At 39.8% G+C, this 17932-nt stretch overlaps 1 protein-coding gene across 2 annotated transcripts in view; it reads right to left on the bottom strand.

The window, feature by feature from the left end:
* The window catches only part of LOC127627676 (EMI domain-containing protein 1-like), a 109130-nt gene that overhangs the window by 80666 nt on the left and 10532 nt on the right, over positions 1-17932 (bottom strand). For both annotated transcript variants that reach the window (XM_052104173.1, XM_052104166.1), the window contains exons 2-3: positions 11204-11317; positions 10318-10421 (exon numbers count right to left, since the gene is read on the bottom strand). In XM_052104173.1, the coding sequence (XP_051960133.1) occupies positions 10318-10421; positions 11204-11317 (218 nt within the window). The remainder of the gene's footprint in view (positions 1-10317; positions 10422-11203; positions 11318-17932) is intronic.

Here is a 17932-nt window from a genome sequence, read left to right as displayed (position 1 = left end):
GTGAGTGTGTGTAGCAAACTGATATTTGAAATGCAAGAGCTTAGCGTGGACAACCCCCCCCCCACCAAGCTGAGCTGTGAAAACACAGATTACATTTCTGTGGCTTTAAAGCGGGCGTCAAATGCCTGCGAGCAGTGTAGTTTAAGTAATTAGCGCATCAAAAGAGCAAAGCCCAACTTTGGCCGAGAGGCGGGGTTTGATATGGGGCCCTTCACACCTCTGTGACAGGCGTGTTAATTCAACATGTCCTCCCACACAACAAACACTCATGCTGCCACACAAGCTACTGCACTTCCTCTTAATCGCTGGCACTGGCTGTTGGTTTCTATATCTTACACACTTGTGAAGAGTTAATATCTATAAATAGACACATCTCAGAATTAATCTTGAATCGTTTATTTAAAACACACACACAAACACATTAAAATCTTGTGGAGTTGTTACAAAAATAATTCTTAATCCTCTGAGAATAAGAGGATGTGTAAGTGTTAGGTCATTACGCTTATCAACAATATGATCTGTTGAGCTCTGCAGAAATAATAAACCAAGATGAAAGGGGATATGGCTGAACAACTTTTTTAAATCAAGCCTATATGAATATTTTCAAATAAAGCCTTGTTGGATAGTTTTTCATTTGTCCAGGATAAACATGATGTAATTTGTTCTGTGTATATTATCTGGGCTATTAAATAATAATATGTATTTTGCAAGGGTGTGTGTATTGGGGGGGATTTGTTGCTTCCATGGAATTTGGAGTAACAGGAGAAATCTATTAAAGCAAGAAGTCACAAGACTCATGTGCATTATTGCTTTCATAAAACAGCGGCAAAAACATGACAAAAGACAACAATCTTCAATTTATTATTCATAATAATCTGAATAAACAATTCTACTGCCAAATAAATTCATCATGTTTACTGTAGGAGATTGGTAATACAATGTAGCAACTTGCTGTATTAATATCAACTGTGCAGTTACAACGGCTTTGAATGTGACTTTTAGTCAGGAGATTTAGATAAAGTGTAAATAGCAACAAAAAGCATCTTCTTTGGACTAAGTGCAAATATTTGTAAGATGCTATTTGCACCCTGGTGCAAATAGTGCTAGATACAATTTGCAACCCTAATTAAATAGTAACATACAGTATAGGGGCATCACTGCAGTCTGTTTACTGTTTATTTAGAGTCCCACAGACACCCTATACCAAACCCTAGCCCTACACCTAATCCTAACCTTCCCTTACAAAAATTAACAATGGTTTTACTACAGTAACCATAGCATCACCACGGTATTGAGTAAAAAATGGTTAAAACAAATTTACAATAGTAAAACCATGGTTCCCTATCTGTCACTCACTCGACGTTGTGTCGATGTAGTGACACTAGGGGTCACCCTTGAGAGCCCGAGACGCCTCTGATTTTTGATAAACGCCCAATGGGAATTGGCGAGTGGTATTTGCATGCCCCTCCCACAGACATATGGGTATAAAAGGAGGGGGCGTGCATACCGCTCATTAGATTTTCTCTTCGGAGCCGAACGGTCGATGGTTCAAGCTGAGTCAAGCGATTTCCATCCCTCATTTTGAACTACCTCGATGACTGGCTAATCCTAGCTCACTCTCGGGACGTGTTGTGTGCATACAGAGACCTGGTGCTCGCACACCTCAGCCGGCTAAGGCTTCGGGTCAAATGGGAAAAGAGCAAGCTCAGAGCATCTCTTTTCTCATTATGGAGTTGGACTCAAAACCATGACGACGCGCCACATGAACGAGCGCGCCCAGTCGGTGCTGACCTGTCTGAAGAAGTTCAGACAGAAGACCACAGTCCCACTGAAACTATTTCAGAGGCTTCTGGAGCATATGGCGTCCTCGGTGGTGGCCACACCACTCGGGTCGGTGCATTTGCACTTGTCGTGACAGCGCATCCACTGTGGTGTTGAGGTCGCCCGCAAGTAAGAGTGGAGACTCCACCCTCAGGTGGTTCAGCTAATTTGGAGTTGATACGGGCAGGCACAGGTAGACCTGTTCGCCTCCCGGAATCCACTCATTGCCTGCTCTGGTACGTCCTTGCCGAGGTCCCCCTCAGCATAGATGTGCTGGCACACAGCTGGCTGCCTGGACTACGCAAGTATGCGTTCCCCCAGTGAGCCTACTTGCACAGACCCTGTGCAAGGTCAGGGAGGATGAGGAGCACATCACCCTAGTGGCTCCCTATTGGCCCACCCAGACTTGGTTCTCGGACCTCACGCTCCTTGCATCAAACCCTCCCTGGAAAATTCCCCTGAGGAAGGATCTTCTTTCTCAGGGACGTGTCACCATCTGGCACCCGCGACCAGACCTCTGAAATCTGATTATCAGTTTTCTGTGAGGTGCTAGGAGGTTGAATCCCTTCAGACCACACCTTGTTCCCTCATGGGACCTCTCCATAGTCCTGCAAGGCCTGCGTGGGGCTCCCTTCGAGCTCTTAGAGTCAGTAGAGCTTAAGGCACTCTTCTTGAAGACTGCCCTCCTGAGGGTGCTTACCTCCATCAAGAGAATAGGGGACCTGCAAGTGTTCTCTGTCAGCGAGACGTTCGGTCCAGGTAACTCTCACATGATACTGAGACCCGGAACGGGCTATGAGCCCAAGGTTCCCACGACCCCTTTCAGGGATCAAGTGGTGAACCTGCAAGCGCTGCCCCAGGAGGCAGACCCAGCCTTAGCGATGCTTTGTCCGGTGCCTGCTTTACACATCCATTTGGATTGCACACAGGAGAAACAGAGAAACTCACTGCCAGCCCAGTACTTGTGCTAACTACGCCCCGTACTAGGACAGGTGCTCCGCATGCACTGGTTCCCCATAGGCAAGCCTATGCAATGTTTATTCTGCTGAAAAACGTTTCCCTGTTGGCAAACTGCATCTTCCTTGGGCAGAGACCCCTCTGCCCCAGTCTCCATGCTTGTAGAGCTTCCTCCCCCATTGGGCAGGACCTACCATGAGACTTCTCCACATGACATACTTACGACTGGACTCGGCAAGACCATATGACATTGTATTAAAATGAGGGCCAGTTGAATATGTTCGTTCTACCATCTAGTGGCAATGTAACAGTATAATGTCCTTATTAAGATTTTTGATAAGGCAGTCAGTTGCTTACCTATAACTAGGACCCAGTAGTTATGATGCAATTCTGTTGTACCTCATGTGCCATTGCTCTTGGTACTGTGGATAATCCCAGTTCATCAAAGATGTTCTTTGCAAATGTTGTTAATTGGTATCATGTGTGCGTGCATCAAATAGTAAGTTACATTTTCTCTTTGATATTTGTTACATTTATAGCCTTTATACATTTAAGATTTGTCTTAATTATACTCATTGTACATGCTGTAGCATATGCTATCTATATGTTGCTATCTGTTAGCTAATTCTATATAGTTACAAAAATAACTTTCAAGTATTGTTATACTAAATATTGTTTGTGTATTAAGACTTTAATGACAATACAGCATTTGCTATATCTTCTTAGTAATATATCATATGTGTAAATAATCATACAGTTGTGGCAGGGCGGGGGGCGGGGCCGGGTCGTAATCCTACACACCCGGTCTCGTATTAGGCTAATTATGACTCTGTGAGGTTTAAAGGCTGACTGCAGAGGGCCGTGCGGGAGAGAGAGATCGTTAGCGGACATGTCCGTCGTGTGTGTGTTTGTGTTGTCTTTTAAGTTTATCATTAAACCTATTATTTATATTGAAAAGCCGTTTCTCGCCTCCTCCTTTCCATTGAATACCTTTACAACAGTATTATTGTTTCTTTATATAGAACCACACATCTACATACCTTGAAACTACTCCACTGAATCTCTACATATAAGCATCAACGTGTGAAGTATAAAGAAGGTTAATTTTTCAATAAAGAGTGGTCTGTGAGTGGTGCACTGATATATCTCCTCTTCAATCGGACATAAATAATTTGTTCTAACCGGACATTCTCTGGTGGTTGCAAACTGAATGTAATCAGCACCTAAGTGCCTTTATAGTAGCTCAAACGCTACACTCTTTCACAGACGTATTTCCACTTAATTAACTCTCTCTAGGCAGGGTGTTGTCTCCGCGGTGTCTTCCCCTTGGGAGTGACACCCCTCCGACGTGGACACTGGCGTCCTGGTCAGTTAGCGAATTCTCTCTTTTTCTGGGGAGAAAAAAAAAAAAAGGAGGGAAAAGAGGCACGACTAGGACACGCCTGTCCCTATCCTTTTGGGTAGTCGACTCATCCACAAAAGGGCTGTTCGACACTCACACTAGCATCAGGAGAGTTTACATACCAGAACGGTGCGCTGGCTATGAGGCACACAGCAGTCTGCCTGCCTTGTACCGCCGATCCACGTAACCCAGTTCAGCTAGTTGTGCAGTTTTTGTAGGGGACCCCTAGTGTCACTACATCGATACAACGTCGAGTGAGTGACAGATAGGGAATGTCCTGGTTACTTTTGTTCTTTTGTTCCCTGATGGAGGGAATGAGACATTGTGTCCCTCCTGCCACAATGCTGAACAACCCGATGAAATGGCCGGGGCCTTATTCTCGGCTCCTCAGCACAAAACCTAATGAGCGGTAAGCATGCCCCCTCCTTTTATACCCATATGCCCGGGGGAGGAGCATGCAAATACCACTCACCAATTCCCATTTGCCTTTTTTCAAAAGATCAGAGGTGTCTTGGGCTCTCAAGAGTGACCCAGAGTGTCACTACATCGACACAACGTCTCGTTCCCTCCATCAGGGAACAGAGGTTACGAAAGTAACCAGGACGTTAATATTACCCGGATCAAACATTTCTCACAACTCCCCGACCTTCACCATGACCAAATCACTGCCAGGAACTCCGCAGCATCACTAGGGTGCAGTCTTTTTAGTTTACCCTCTCCTTTATACATATACATTTTAGCCTAAAATCTTGATGCAGCATGAATTTCCATCCTGGTCTAGGTTGGTTTATGCTGGTCAGTGTTGGTTTACTGGTCTAGCTGGTGGAAAAATATTGCCATGCTGTTCACCAAAAAATGCTAGTCAACCAGCATGGTCTTTCTAATGAAGCTGGTTAAAAGGAGGTTTGGCTAGTTAAGCTAGTTAAGATGCACAGAACAGTACAGATGTGTGCAGAAAGTGCTGAAAATTGAGAAGCAATTTAGTTTATTTAAAACTCTGCAGGCTGGATGTCCGTGAAAGAGTCCTGGGAGCAATTCCATCTGTGAGCATTTAAAATAACTGCCTCATCTGAAAGACTTACGCACAGACAGTAAGACCATAACATAACAGCTCATAGACCATAACTGACCTCAGATAAATACAAAAGAGAGAGAAGTGGGTGTGTGTCAATGAAAGAGGGTGGGACGTTGATCTTTATGCAATTTACTTGAGATAAAAAGTTTGATATTTACTTCATATCTGTGTTGTGTGTTATCAGTGAGAGGTGATGTCACGTTTTTACTAAATCAGATGACACCGGTGAGAGGGAGATATAAGAAAAGAACCAGAGATAAAAGCAAAAAGTAATTTTTGGTATGCATATTTGTAATTCCACATAAAGCAAATACATAAATGTATAAAGGAATATTTGACCCAGAAATTTAAATTCTGACATTATTTACTCTTTATTTAATTTCAAACCCATATGACTTTCTTTCTTCTGTGGAACAAAAAAATTATAAATGTTGAAGAATTTACAAGCCACTCGTTTACATATAATGAAATTGAACAGGGACTTGAAATATAAACTAGGAATATAGCATAATGTACTACTTTGTAGTATCATTTTTGAGTTTGACAGCCCCAGCCCTCACTAAACTTTCATCATATGGAAGAATGGCTAGGATATTCGTTAAAAAAATTATCTTTTGTGTTCCACGGAATATTTTGTTTTTTACATGTTTGAAACAACATGTGGTGATGATGTGTAAAAGATTTTGTTAAATTGTTTATTTCTCTCTTTCTTCATTCCATACACCCCACATCAGCACACAACTGATCCTACAACAACATTGAAAAATGCAAATAACCAGCACTGAGATGTCATTACATTTTACATTTAAAACTAAAACCCATACTGTGTGCATAACACCAACCTGGAGCCAGTGTAGACACAAACAAAGACCATGGGGCTATTGTAGGTCTGTCTGTTATGGTAAAGACCAGATCAATACATCTCATCTCAAAAAGCTCATTCTCAACGGCATCTGACTTACTGGACCTAATAATTGTTCATGCAAATACACACATTCATTGACAGAACTTGTGGTTTCTGTTCTGTGTTATGGCTCATTGCATTAGTCATAGGAATGATAGATTCAAAGTGTTGAGGCAAACTGTACACTATGGTTACTCAACTTTGATAAACTCAGGGGCCTGGAAAGCAGAATCCCTGTAGCCTTGAGGGCTGCACTCTTAACTTTTTAATTGTAACTCTTTTTTATTTATTTATTTGTATATATATATATATGTTATATATAATATATATAACTATTTCAAATATACTTTAGTACACTTTAAATATCTACCCTTGTATTTAATTTTTGTAATATGTGAATTGACTCAATGTAAACTTATAATGTATTTTTTTGATGTTACATTTGCAACTCCAATACACGGTATTAGTGCTGGACATCCATTAATGTTGTAATAATAATAATAATAATAATATACTTCTTGCCTACACCACGACTGCATTTCGGCTGGCAATAAAATATACTCCTGGAGGACCAAGCATGGTCGGGATGGTTGGATCGATACTAAACTATCGGTACTTCCGATACTGATGTGGTATCAAGAATATCGATCCTCAAATAAAAATATAGATTCTGAAGGGTTTTTAAAAAAAATTTTTTTTTACAAGTGATATTATTTAGATCACATGAATATTAATGCATCTCAAAAGCTTCGAAGTGAAAAAAAACTTATATGAGCGAATCGTTGCATGGCAACAGAACTATTTTTTCTTCCGCTCGTCTTGATGTGCAGAAATGCTAAAATACACCAGTCAGTGATAGTCCTCTTTCTGAGGTAATGACATAAAAACAGCATCTAGAGTTATTCACACTATGTAATGACAAACTTAGACATGACATTTATTATAATAGGCTTGTGTGAAAATTTTTGCAGGTTTATTTAAATTCAGAGTTAATAAAAATATGAATAATGATCTGTAATCCTCGTTAATAAATGATACCCTTATAAAACTTTATCATGGATATACAGTATTAACCATAGTAACCACGACTGTAGTAATGTTTTTTTACTTAATATTTTTGTTATGATGTCACAACCTGATGCGTTGACTGCAGCACATGTAAATTTAGTATCACTCTTATGTTTTAAGGAATGTGCATTGTGCAATTAAAAAAGTACTCAAAATAATGTTTTAATTATCATTTTTAAATTAATAAGTTTCCAGTGTTAGTGACCTCTTGTCTTAAGACAAGTATAACTGAGTTATAAGACTCAATAAAGATTTTGTTCTCTGTTAATATGATAACAGTATGTTGAAATGGCAATAAAACGTGCACTCTTAAAAGTTCTCAGAACAAACATGGCGTAATAAAATAAACAGTCCACCGTATGTATAATAGGAAAATATTACTAAAATTATTTTTTACATTATTATGACAATTGCATTTAACACTGTTCAAACAAATTGTAGAACTATAAAACAAGTTTGATGGAAACAAGCACTTAACCAGTGTATTTTCTTAATGTACACTATATTTGAACTTAATATATACTTACCCTAATTGCATTTGTAAAAGCTATACTACTTTACCACTTAATTTGTAGTGGTCAAAGTTTCTCTGTGTGCATTTGAAGAAAGCATGAAATAAGTGCAATTACATAGTACTTTCAATTAGTACATAGATATGTTAATGCTTTTGTAGTATACTTATCATTAAATAAATGTATTTTAATGTCACGAACCCCGCTCCCTCGCTCCGCCCCCTCGAGCTTCCTCGCTTGTTTTGCTCCCTCGGGCTACCACGCCCGTTTTGCTCGCTCGAGCTTGCACGCTCGTTTTTGCTCCTACGAACTCACACGCTCGTACACTATCTCCCCCCTTGGGCTCACATGCCCGCTCCCAATGGCCAGAACATTATGACCACCTGCACTCGTCTCAATCACCCCTTTATTCGTTTCACCTGCACTCGTCTCATCACCTTTCATTGTTTACACCTGCACCTTCTCTATAAATATCACAGCACATTCGTCTCCCGCTTGTTGGTTATTGTATTTAGTTTCCTGTCTCTTTGCCCCCCGCTAGCCTCGTCTAGTTTAGTACTCCTCTCGTTCACCCCTTAGCTTACCAGCTCCCCTTGTTCCCCTGTCTTTTGCTCCCACTAGTCCCGTCTCGCTGATTCTGATTACCCCGGCTTTGACCCTACGCTTTCCACGACCTCTCTCTTTGGATTTGCCCCTTTTATATTCTCCGATTCTCCGATTCCCCGGCTTCGACCTCTCGCTCCCCTTGACTACTCTTCACTGGATTTGCCCCTTGTTTGTACTTTTGCCTGCTTTGCTTTGTGAATAAAGCAGTTTCCCATTTACATTGTGACTGTCTCGTCTTGTGTGTGTGTGAGCGGTTTACAGTTAAATAGAATTTGTTAAATACATTTTCACTAGGGCTAGCCAGAATAAATCAGCTTTTTAGAAGGGCAGGCTATTGATACATTTATTTTTGATGATGAAATCTTAACACAGGTAGCAAAAGATGGCTCGAGGCCTGCATGCGGCCTGCATGCTCTATGTTGAATAGCTCTGCTCTACACTGTGGTGTCAGAAAGAGAGAGAGAGACAGACAGAGAAAGAGAGACTGGAGCTGTCAGTTCCACTCAAGAGTGTCTTTGATCAAAGTGTCTCACATGGTACCGATAATACATTAGTGTTCAAAGTCCCTATCCTCTACTCATTTTATCAACCCTCCCTCATGAGGAACAGATATCACTTAATTCACCCACTTTATCTCTCATTTCAGAGATGTCAACTGTCCTTAGGGTATTTAATTGTGTGAATATATAAAGATTGGGATTCCAGTTGGCTGTAGGTGTTTGTATGCTTACGTACTTAGCTACAGTTTGGGGAATAACATGTGCTAAAATTGTCCTCAAAAGTCTAAATCTAAATCAGGCAAAAGTCCCTTTGGGGACAGTCGGGATAGTCTCAATCGAAACAGATTCATAAATAAAGCTAATACTAAAAAAAAAGATAAAAAGCTTATTTTTGGGGTAAGGCATGTAGAGTGTGGGTTAAGACCTGTGTGGGTGGAGACTGACTTCAGCTCTAATTTCCCTCTTTGGACTAGTAATAGATGGATATTAAAATAGGCATAAATATAAAAGAGAAATGTGGAGTTGGGGAGCTGGAAAGATGCCAAAACAAGTGTTACCTGAGTGAGGTATGCAGATGATGAGTAGATGAACATACTTTTCCAAAATTTTCATTTTAAAAATCCATGTGGTTTGTTGACTGTTTCTCCTAATTTTGCTCAGAAAAGATGAAGGGCTACAGATGGACAAAGCCTTTGGCTGGGTCTACAGGTACTCAACCCTCCCTCAAAGACAGAAAGTAGTAAGTACAGCTGGTACTCTGAAGGCCACATAACATATGGCATCAGATCTCTAACTGCAATTTACAGAGTGCATAAATTGTCTATAAAAGTTTATTAAATTTGCCGCTATTCCTGCTACATTAAATAATTTAGTGGACCTTAAAAGTGTACATTTGAAAAACTATTACTCTGACACAGAGAACTTTGGCCAACTCACTGCAGTGGCTGTGCACGAAGAGAGAAGAGGAGAGGAGCTGGCTGATCTTCACAGTTACTCCCAGCATGGCTCACACTGACACCGACACTCAGCGAATGTAGCCAAACACACACACACACACACACACACGCTCAGTCATAAGGCAAAGCAGCCAGAAAAAGCACGCAAACACAGCATAGACAAGCGCTCACATTAATCACACACTCACTCGCGCATACACACATGCCTTCACGGTCTCACAATAGCCATCCATCCTGCTCCTCATCTTTTCTCGACTGACAGTGGAGTATGATTTACAAACAGAGACAGAAGAGCAAACCAGAGCAAGTCAAAGTCAAAGTGAGATGTGAGCTTTAGCCAGGGCAGGACATTAGTTGTGTGGTGTTCTGTTCATGTGAGCCTGTATAAGCTTAAAATAACAAATATCACTATCCTACATTACGTTTGTGTAGTTATGCTTTAAGAAACACACACAGCAGGGATATTCCTTCATTAGAGCTGTGTGTAGTTCTGAATTTAGTAGTTTACTAACTTACCTTCCTCACACTGAGATCCGCTGTATCCCGGGCAACATTTCCACTCCAGAGAGGTGATGGTGCGGTAAACGACTTTATAGGATGGACGGACCACAGTGCGGTAGCTACAACACAAACACATCAAATGAAGGACTTTTTAACTGTTAACAAATATCCATGCAAAGATAGTGAAAAGTGAAAAACCTATTTTGGAAACCTACCTTGTGGTCCCCACAAAGAAAACAACATAATGAAAATACTAAATAATGTCTTATTTCACATGGATGTGAAAATGCTAAAAGTTTAGTGTTAGGGTTACGATTATGGTTAACTTATATTAATTATATTAGCTTAATTTAAGACCATTACAAGTCTACAGACACTTTAACACATGAAATCAATTAAACTGTCATAAAATTGGCAGATAAACTTGACACAAGCAACAGATTTCCATGCATTATATGCATGGCTACAATCCACATAGCACTACAAAAATAATCTGATGTTTGCTGGAAATTACCGTTAACTAGCAGTGCCAGAAATATTGTAGGCTAATAAATAAAAATAGTGGGGCACAATTTATTTGGAGCACATCCCTCAGTTTGTAAAAACAACGTAGAAACGCATGTACTGTACAGCAATGCACTTACAATAGAAGTCTATGAGGAAAAGGCATCAGAGGGTTTAAAAGAAGAAATCTGAAGCCCTTTCAAGATTTCGCACAACAGCATGCTGAGATTTATTTTCCGTCATTTCAACTATGGGTCCTGTTTACACATGATCTCTGAACAGAAAAATGGCATAAAATTTACTGCGAAGGCTGCATGCTGCAAATACACCTAATGGGAGGTCCCCACAATGATACAAAAACCAAATGTGTGAGTGTGTGTGTAAATAATAAACTCACCTTCCTCCATTGCAGCCTTGAGGCCACCTGCAGGTCTGATACACTCTCTGAAGAGTGGTGCCATTCTGCACTTGACAAGTCACTGTCTTAGTCACTGTCTGTGGACACCAGTTCCTAAGAAATTGACATTTGAATTACTATCTCAGGAAATTTATCTTGGACATTTGGTGCAGTGCACATAAACAAGCCCTTGATTATCTTTTTCAAATTACATATATAATTAATTAAGAACAATAAATAATAATAGCATGTAAAACACCTCAAATAAAAAAAAATAATAAATGCATTGTGAAATATCATAAAACGTGAAAAATAACAATAAATATACATCTAAAACATTATACAGTACCATCAGTACCTATAGTTAAAACCCTTCACTCTCTAAATAACACATCTTTTATTATTTAGTATTTGAATTGAAGTAGGTATAAAAGATTTCTTAAAACAATTATACCTACATTATACAGAGTAACGTTTGCCAGGGGTTATTTATTTTCTATTTAGTATTTTAATTAAAGTAGGTACAAAGAGAGAGAGAGAGAGAGAGAGAGAGAGAGAGGAAACAAAGCAATTTAACATGACATGACATAAGAATAATGACAAACTTCAACCCTGGTGGCAATAACACACACACATAACTTCTTATCACAGCTGGCGATAAAATTATCTAATCCAACTCATACTGAAATAAGACACACACATAAAAGTGGTCAGTGTTTAGTGGAGCTCCGTGGGACACCTGAACAAACCATGTGAAGTCCTTCAACAATCTAACCATCCCTTTTGAAAAGTTCTTTATGGTGTTTACGCAGGTTAAATGGCCCTTAAGCCTGGCAAGATAGTATTGTCAGTGTTGTTGATTTTGTGGTCTTTCCCTATCAATACACATCGGCTGATTCTTTTTTCTTTCCACTGGACTACAAGCAGGTCAAGTCACGGAGGGGTACAGAGGGCGGGGGGTCGTTTTGCTGTGTGTGTGTGTGTGTGTGTGTGTGTGAGAGAGAGAGTGAGCGGTTCCTCAGTTAGATTCAAGACAGCTTTTCAGAACTCAAGCCAAAACTGGAGCAGAGACTCAGTCCACGGGAGAAAGACTGGATCTTTTGTGCTGCTTTTTATCAGGGCTTTACTTCACACAGCTGGAAAAGCTGAGAAACATTTTGAGCTGCTCAAAAAAACAGCTTAACACAATGACAAGGTCAAAGATGACACAACTCTGAATCAGGTGCCTATTTCTTTTAATACATTTTTTTTTTTGTAAGTAACATTATCTCAAATAATGTATCATAAGCTCTTAGAAAAGTGTGTAGTCTCTTGGAAAGACTTCCATGTGTTTTCAAAGGCTTTTGGAGCGATATGTTTCTGTTTTCATTTTATAAATGGAAGCCTGACTGCTATAAAACATGAATCCAGCTAAAGGACAGCTTTACAGACCTGACACAGAAAACCCCTCAAGGTATGGTTTCAGTCACGGTCTTTTTGCTTGTGGAAAATGCAAACAAGAGAAAAAACCCTGGGAGACAAAAGTCATCTGGAAAGTTTGCCACGGTAATCATTAAATGTGCCCTATATGACGTGGAACTTTCTAATTGGGAAGCCAGTGGCAAATCCAGCTCTGATGAGGAGCAGATTATAGAGTCAGGAAAGGAGATGGGGGAAAGTAACACAGAGAACCAAAACAAAGCGGCACGGCCCGAGCCCAGGCTCTCGGCATATGCCAGAAGTCACAAAAGAAAGGAATGAACGTGGGTTTGAAGAGAAACACCAATCAGATCTCTTTCCCCTTCGAGTTCCCTCATGATTTCAACTCAGAAAGGCTTGAAACAAAGAGCCATTGATAAGTTCACCTCAAACAGACCTTTGTATGAACCATTATTCCTCAAGTTGAGCAAACATAAGTCAAGGAGATGTGGAGCAGAATTTAAAGAGAGTTAATGCACATGTAACATATGGAGGTCATTATATCTACTATACTTGTGGTGGTTATTACCAACAGTTCAGTGTATGCATAGCTATGATCACACACCATGAAAACAGTGCAAAGGGATGCAGATGTAAAATAATTAGCTTTTAAATAATTAAAAGTTTGTCTGTATAATAATGACTGTCTGTCTGTAATGTAGGACTTTTGTGCTTGTTTGTGTTAGCAAGTTAGCATTAGATAAAATTTTTGATGACTTGTGTTGTCCGTCGCTAGTAGAAATGTTAACTGTTTTACAACAGCTTTGGATGTGGCTTATCCAATCAGAAAAAAAAACATATATGATCCATATACAGTCACTGAGCACTTTATTAGGAAGACCTGTACACCTACTTATTCATGCGATTATCTAATCAGCCAATCATGTTGCAGCAGTGTGATGCATAAAATCATGAAGATATGGGTCAGGAGCTTCAGTTAGTTCACATCAACCATCAGAATGGGGAAAAATGTGATCTCAGTGATTTCGACTATGGCATGATTGTTGGTGCCAGATGGGCTGGTTTGAATATTTCTGTAATTGCTGATCTTCTGTGATTTTCATGCACAACTGTCTCTAGAAACTACTCAGAATGGTGCCAAAAACAAAAAACATCCAGTGAACGGCAGTTCTGCAGATGGAAACACCTTGTTTATGAGAGAGGTCAACAGAGAATGGCCAGACTGGTTTGAGCTGACAAAATGGCTACGGTAACTCAGATAACCACTCTGTACAATTGAAGTGAGCAGAATAGCATCTCAGAAAGCACAACATGTCGAACCTTGAGGCGAATGGGCTACAACAGCAGAAGACCAGGTCGGGCACTTTATTAGGACAATAGTGTTCACAATAAACTGCTCAGTGAGTGTATATATTATTAGTTTTTTTCTTCTCTTTTATTTTTTATCTCAAGTGTTACATAATGAGAAGCTTTTTGCACCGATGCCAGACTTATCATTCATTTGTTATGAATAATCTTATCTGTTGGTTTGCATCCATCAAGTGCCAAATAAAAAGAAATAAAATCTGAGAAAATAAAATGAGAAGAAATAGATTTCATTTGAATTTAATTAACTGGGGTATCCAAAAATAGGCATTATCGCATGGTTAATTAATATATATTTTGTTGTTATTATTTTTGTTGAATTTGAAGCAAAAAAATATATATAGTTATTTATACTGCTACTGTGGCATACAATTTCCAGCCTGATGTCTTGAAAATGATTTGACTGTAGCGACATTTTGTGGTTCATTGCACATACATTTCCACTGTGTGTAGCTAAAAGGGAGTTAAATGTTCTTCCAAATAGATGGGGTTTTCAGGGTTAATGCTCTATCGAGTTTTAAAACAACAAAATTAACCTACCTGCCCTAAACCTAAACAAGAGTGTCATAAAAAGCATAAGTGAGATGAAAAATACAATTGCAAATCAACCACATCATTTTGTGGTGCTTCTAGGAACTAATGTATAGACTCACGTGGTTTTCATGACTCATTTCCCATGTCCTTTGCATCACTTTTGCAATGCTCTATTAGCTGAGCTACTGAAAAATTGTATTGCACTCAAACAAGCTGGTTATGTGATGCAAACTTTAAAATTTTTCACCTTAGGTCATGAGCCAGAGTAAAAGTGTTTAGATGTCATAATATTTAATCGTGTGAAGAACACAAAAAAGTGTTTATAAACTGATAATCTACAGTTTAGATCTTGATTTGTGTGAAAGTGAAAAAAGTTAATTGTTGTAGAGTCTCTGCTGTTATTTTACCAGGAAATCATTTTACAAATGATTTTTTTTTAGGTATAGTAACGTGATTCTATGAGTCCAGATTAAATGATTTATATTATGATATGAGATTTTGGTCATACTGCCATCAGTCAAGTCTAATATATTGCTGTAGATTGGAGTGCGTTGCAGACTTGAAACCACCTTAATGCTCGCACATTAGCAACTCATGCCTGTTCTGTTTCCCTGTCTGTTTCCCAGAACCTGATAAAAATGTGTGACCCACAGAACCAGCCTCAAATATGCCAGACATTTCCAGAGTCTGTGAATTTTAGGTGGTTTCCATGCCCTGTTAAGCATAGGACCTGGGACTCAAGAGCCTGGAACAGAACTGGGGTGACCAGACCACAGGATTCTCTGGTCACTACCTGCCCAGCTGCACCAGCCCTGCCAACAAACAAACACACACACACACACACACACACACACACACACACACACACACACACACACACACACACACACACACACACACACACACACACACACACACACACACACACACACACACACACACACACAAGCCAGTGTGGCCACAGTTGGAAACCATAGGGCTATTTCTGTGATCAGATTGTTATGGAATCTAGAGCCACAAATCATACTCTTTCCCTTCTATATGAAGCACAGACACAAATGCATATTCATGCCCTACCAACCATACACACTCAAGTGTACAAAAAAGCATTAAATAAAAATCAACAAGACACTAAGGTTATTAAAACGATGGTTACGATGGCAATACTAGCATCCACCTCACTCAAAACCAGCAGTATTTTTTTTACTTACACTCCATACCAATCTTCTCTTTCCTCCCTCTCTCTTTCTCTCCTTGGTTTCTTCATCTGTCTCTCTGTTTCCAAATCATGTACAAATCATCAACTGAGCAAAGATCATCAGACCTAAGTGCACCCATATTCCACAATGATTGCAATAGGGTTAGAAATCAAGGTGAGTAATCGGGGAAACAAGTTGTTTCTATTTAGTAATCAAGAAGAGTAATCGGGAAACAAGTTGTTTCTATTTAGTAAAGTAAGAACACGCAGCATGACCAGAGGGTTTTTCCTCAATGTTAAGAACGCAAAGAATAGACTTGCATTTCATGAAATTTGACCTTGCCTAACTATCTTAAAAGAGCAAACTTGGAAAGGACAGGGAGGATGTAGAATGTATTTACATAGAATGTATTTCGAGTAGGGATGTACCGATCCTATACCTGGATCGGTATCGGCTCCGATATCTAAGCTTTTAGACAGATCGGGTATCGGTCCGACAAGCCCGAGCTAAATCCAATACTGTGTGTTAGTCATGTTCGTTACTATCAAGCACAAAAAAATGACATAAAAGAACCATAAAAACACATTTAAAGTAGTTCATATGACTCATGCATTTTATTCAAAGCCACTTGACGTGTGATAGTTCTGTGAATCACAAAAGGCTGTGTTTTATAAGTGAATATATAAAATGCATGCACAGCTCCAGCGCGTTGGTGAATGGTGCTGCTCTGTTTACACACACTCTCATGGCTATTTTTAGCCTTCATGTGGTGTGCAATATTTGAGCACTACTCAAGAACAGCATCTCAGATGTAGATGTTCAATAGTTTGGTTCACTTATAATTAGAGATGCACCGATCGACCGGCCAGGGACCGGAATTAGCCGATTTTCCACATGCTCGGCCCGGACCGGTAACCGGCCGGTCAGCCTCACGTCTTACCGATTCCAAGCCGGTCCGTTTTGTTGCCAGCGGCGCAGGCAATAACGTCACAGCTACATGTAAACATGTCATTGGTGTGGGAGATCTTCACTGTGTGAGTGAAGAATACATAAAGTTAGAAATGTGTAATAATTGTAAGGCCAAAGTAAACCGTGGGGAACCACCACAATAACTTTCGGATCAACAAACCTAATTAGACATTTATAACACCATCACCCAGCTGAAAATGCCCATTTTAAAAAAGAAGCTAAAAAGTGAAAGCGGCTAAAGCTAGCCAGAGCTCAGAGCCAGTCACAAGTCAGCAGCCTCTCCTATCTTTCCTTGGTATGAGCAGCGAAAATACCAAAGCAATTACGAGGAAAATTATGGAATTCATGGCCCTGGATGACCAGCTGTTCTCCATAGTTGAGGACAGAGGGATCAGAAATTTGATAAATTTCCTCGGTTTATCAGGGAGTACGAGGTACTTTCCGACATCACGTTGCCCAAGTTGTTTAATCTTGTGTCATGTAACACACGCAGCCTGTTATCTGTCAACATTTGGGTACACAAATCCGGGAGAGGGGAAGGGGGTGCTGGAGGCAGGCTAAATACATACAAATTGTGCCGTTGTGATTTAACGTAATTTTTCCCACCGTGTCCGATATTAAAATCAGTGTGACACTCATTGCAAAAGGCGTGGGCATTGTCGATATGGCTTTGGGATATGAAATTCAATTCTTCCATCCAGCTGTTGTTATATGCACATGTATATTTTGTTTTTTTCACCGGAGCACCAGCTGAGTCTTCTCCTCCCCTCTACCAGTGATGCTTGATTTAACATCCCGTGTCTACTGCCTGCGCAACTGGGTTGCAGGTTGCCAGTTTGTGATCATAAATGATTTGTAATGTGTATGATGTGTCTATCGTCTGAGTAGGATGCGTTTCATTCAAGATCTGGCAACTGGACCACCTTGGAATAATATATTGATTTGATTATTCATATAAAGTGGTTTGGGCCATACAAATTACGGGAGTTTCTTTGGGAGAAATAACGGGAGCGTTGACAGGTATGCAAGCCGTTCCCGAAGCAGTGCTAAGTTTTACAACTGATATTTGGACATCTAACGTAAGTTGAGCATATTGGACACTTCAGTTTTTCAGATCTTTGGAATTGTTTTGTTAGATGAGTAATAAAGAGAAAAGGGTCCATTTATAAAAATAGTGGAAAATGACATCTGTTATATAAAGCAACTCATTTGCAGTTAATTGTTTTTTCTACCTCTTTCTAGT

This window comes from Xyrauchen texanus, chromosome 3 (genome assembly GCF_025860055.1).
Source record: "Xyrauchen texanus isolate HMW12.3.18 chromosome 3, RBS_HiC_50CHRs, whole genome shotgun sequence".
In the NCBI taxonomy this organism is placed as follows: domain Eukaryota; kingdom Metazoa; phylum Chordata; class Actinopteri; order Cypriniformes; family Catostomidae; genus Xyrauchen; species Xyrauchen texanus.
This window is presented reverse-complemented; position numbering and strand designations above follow the sequence as displayed.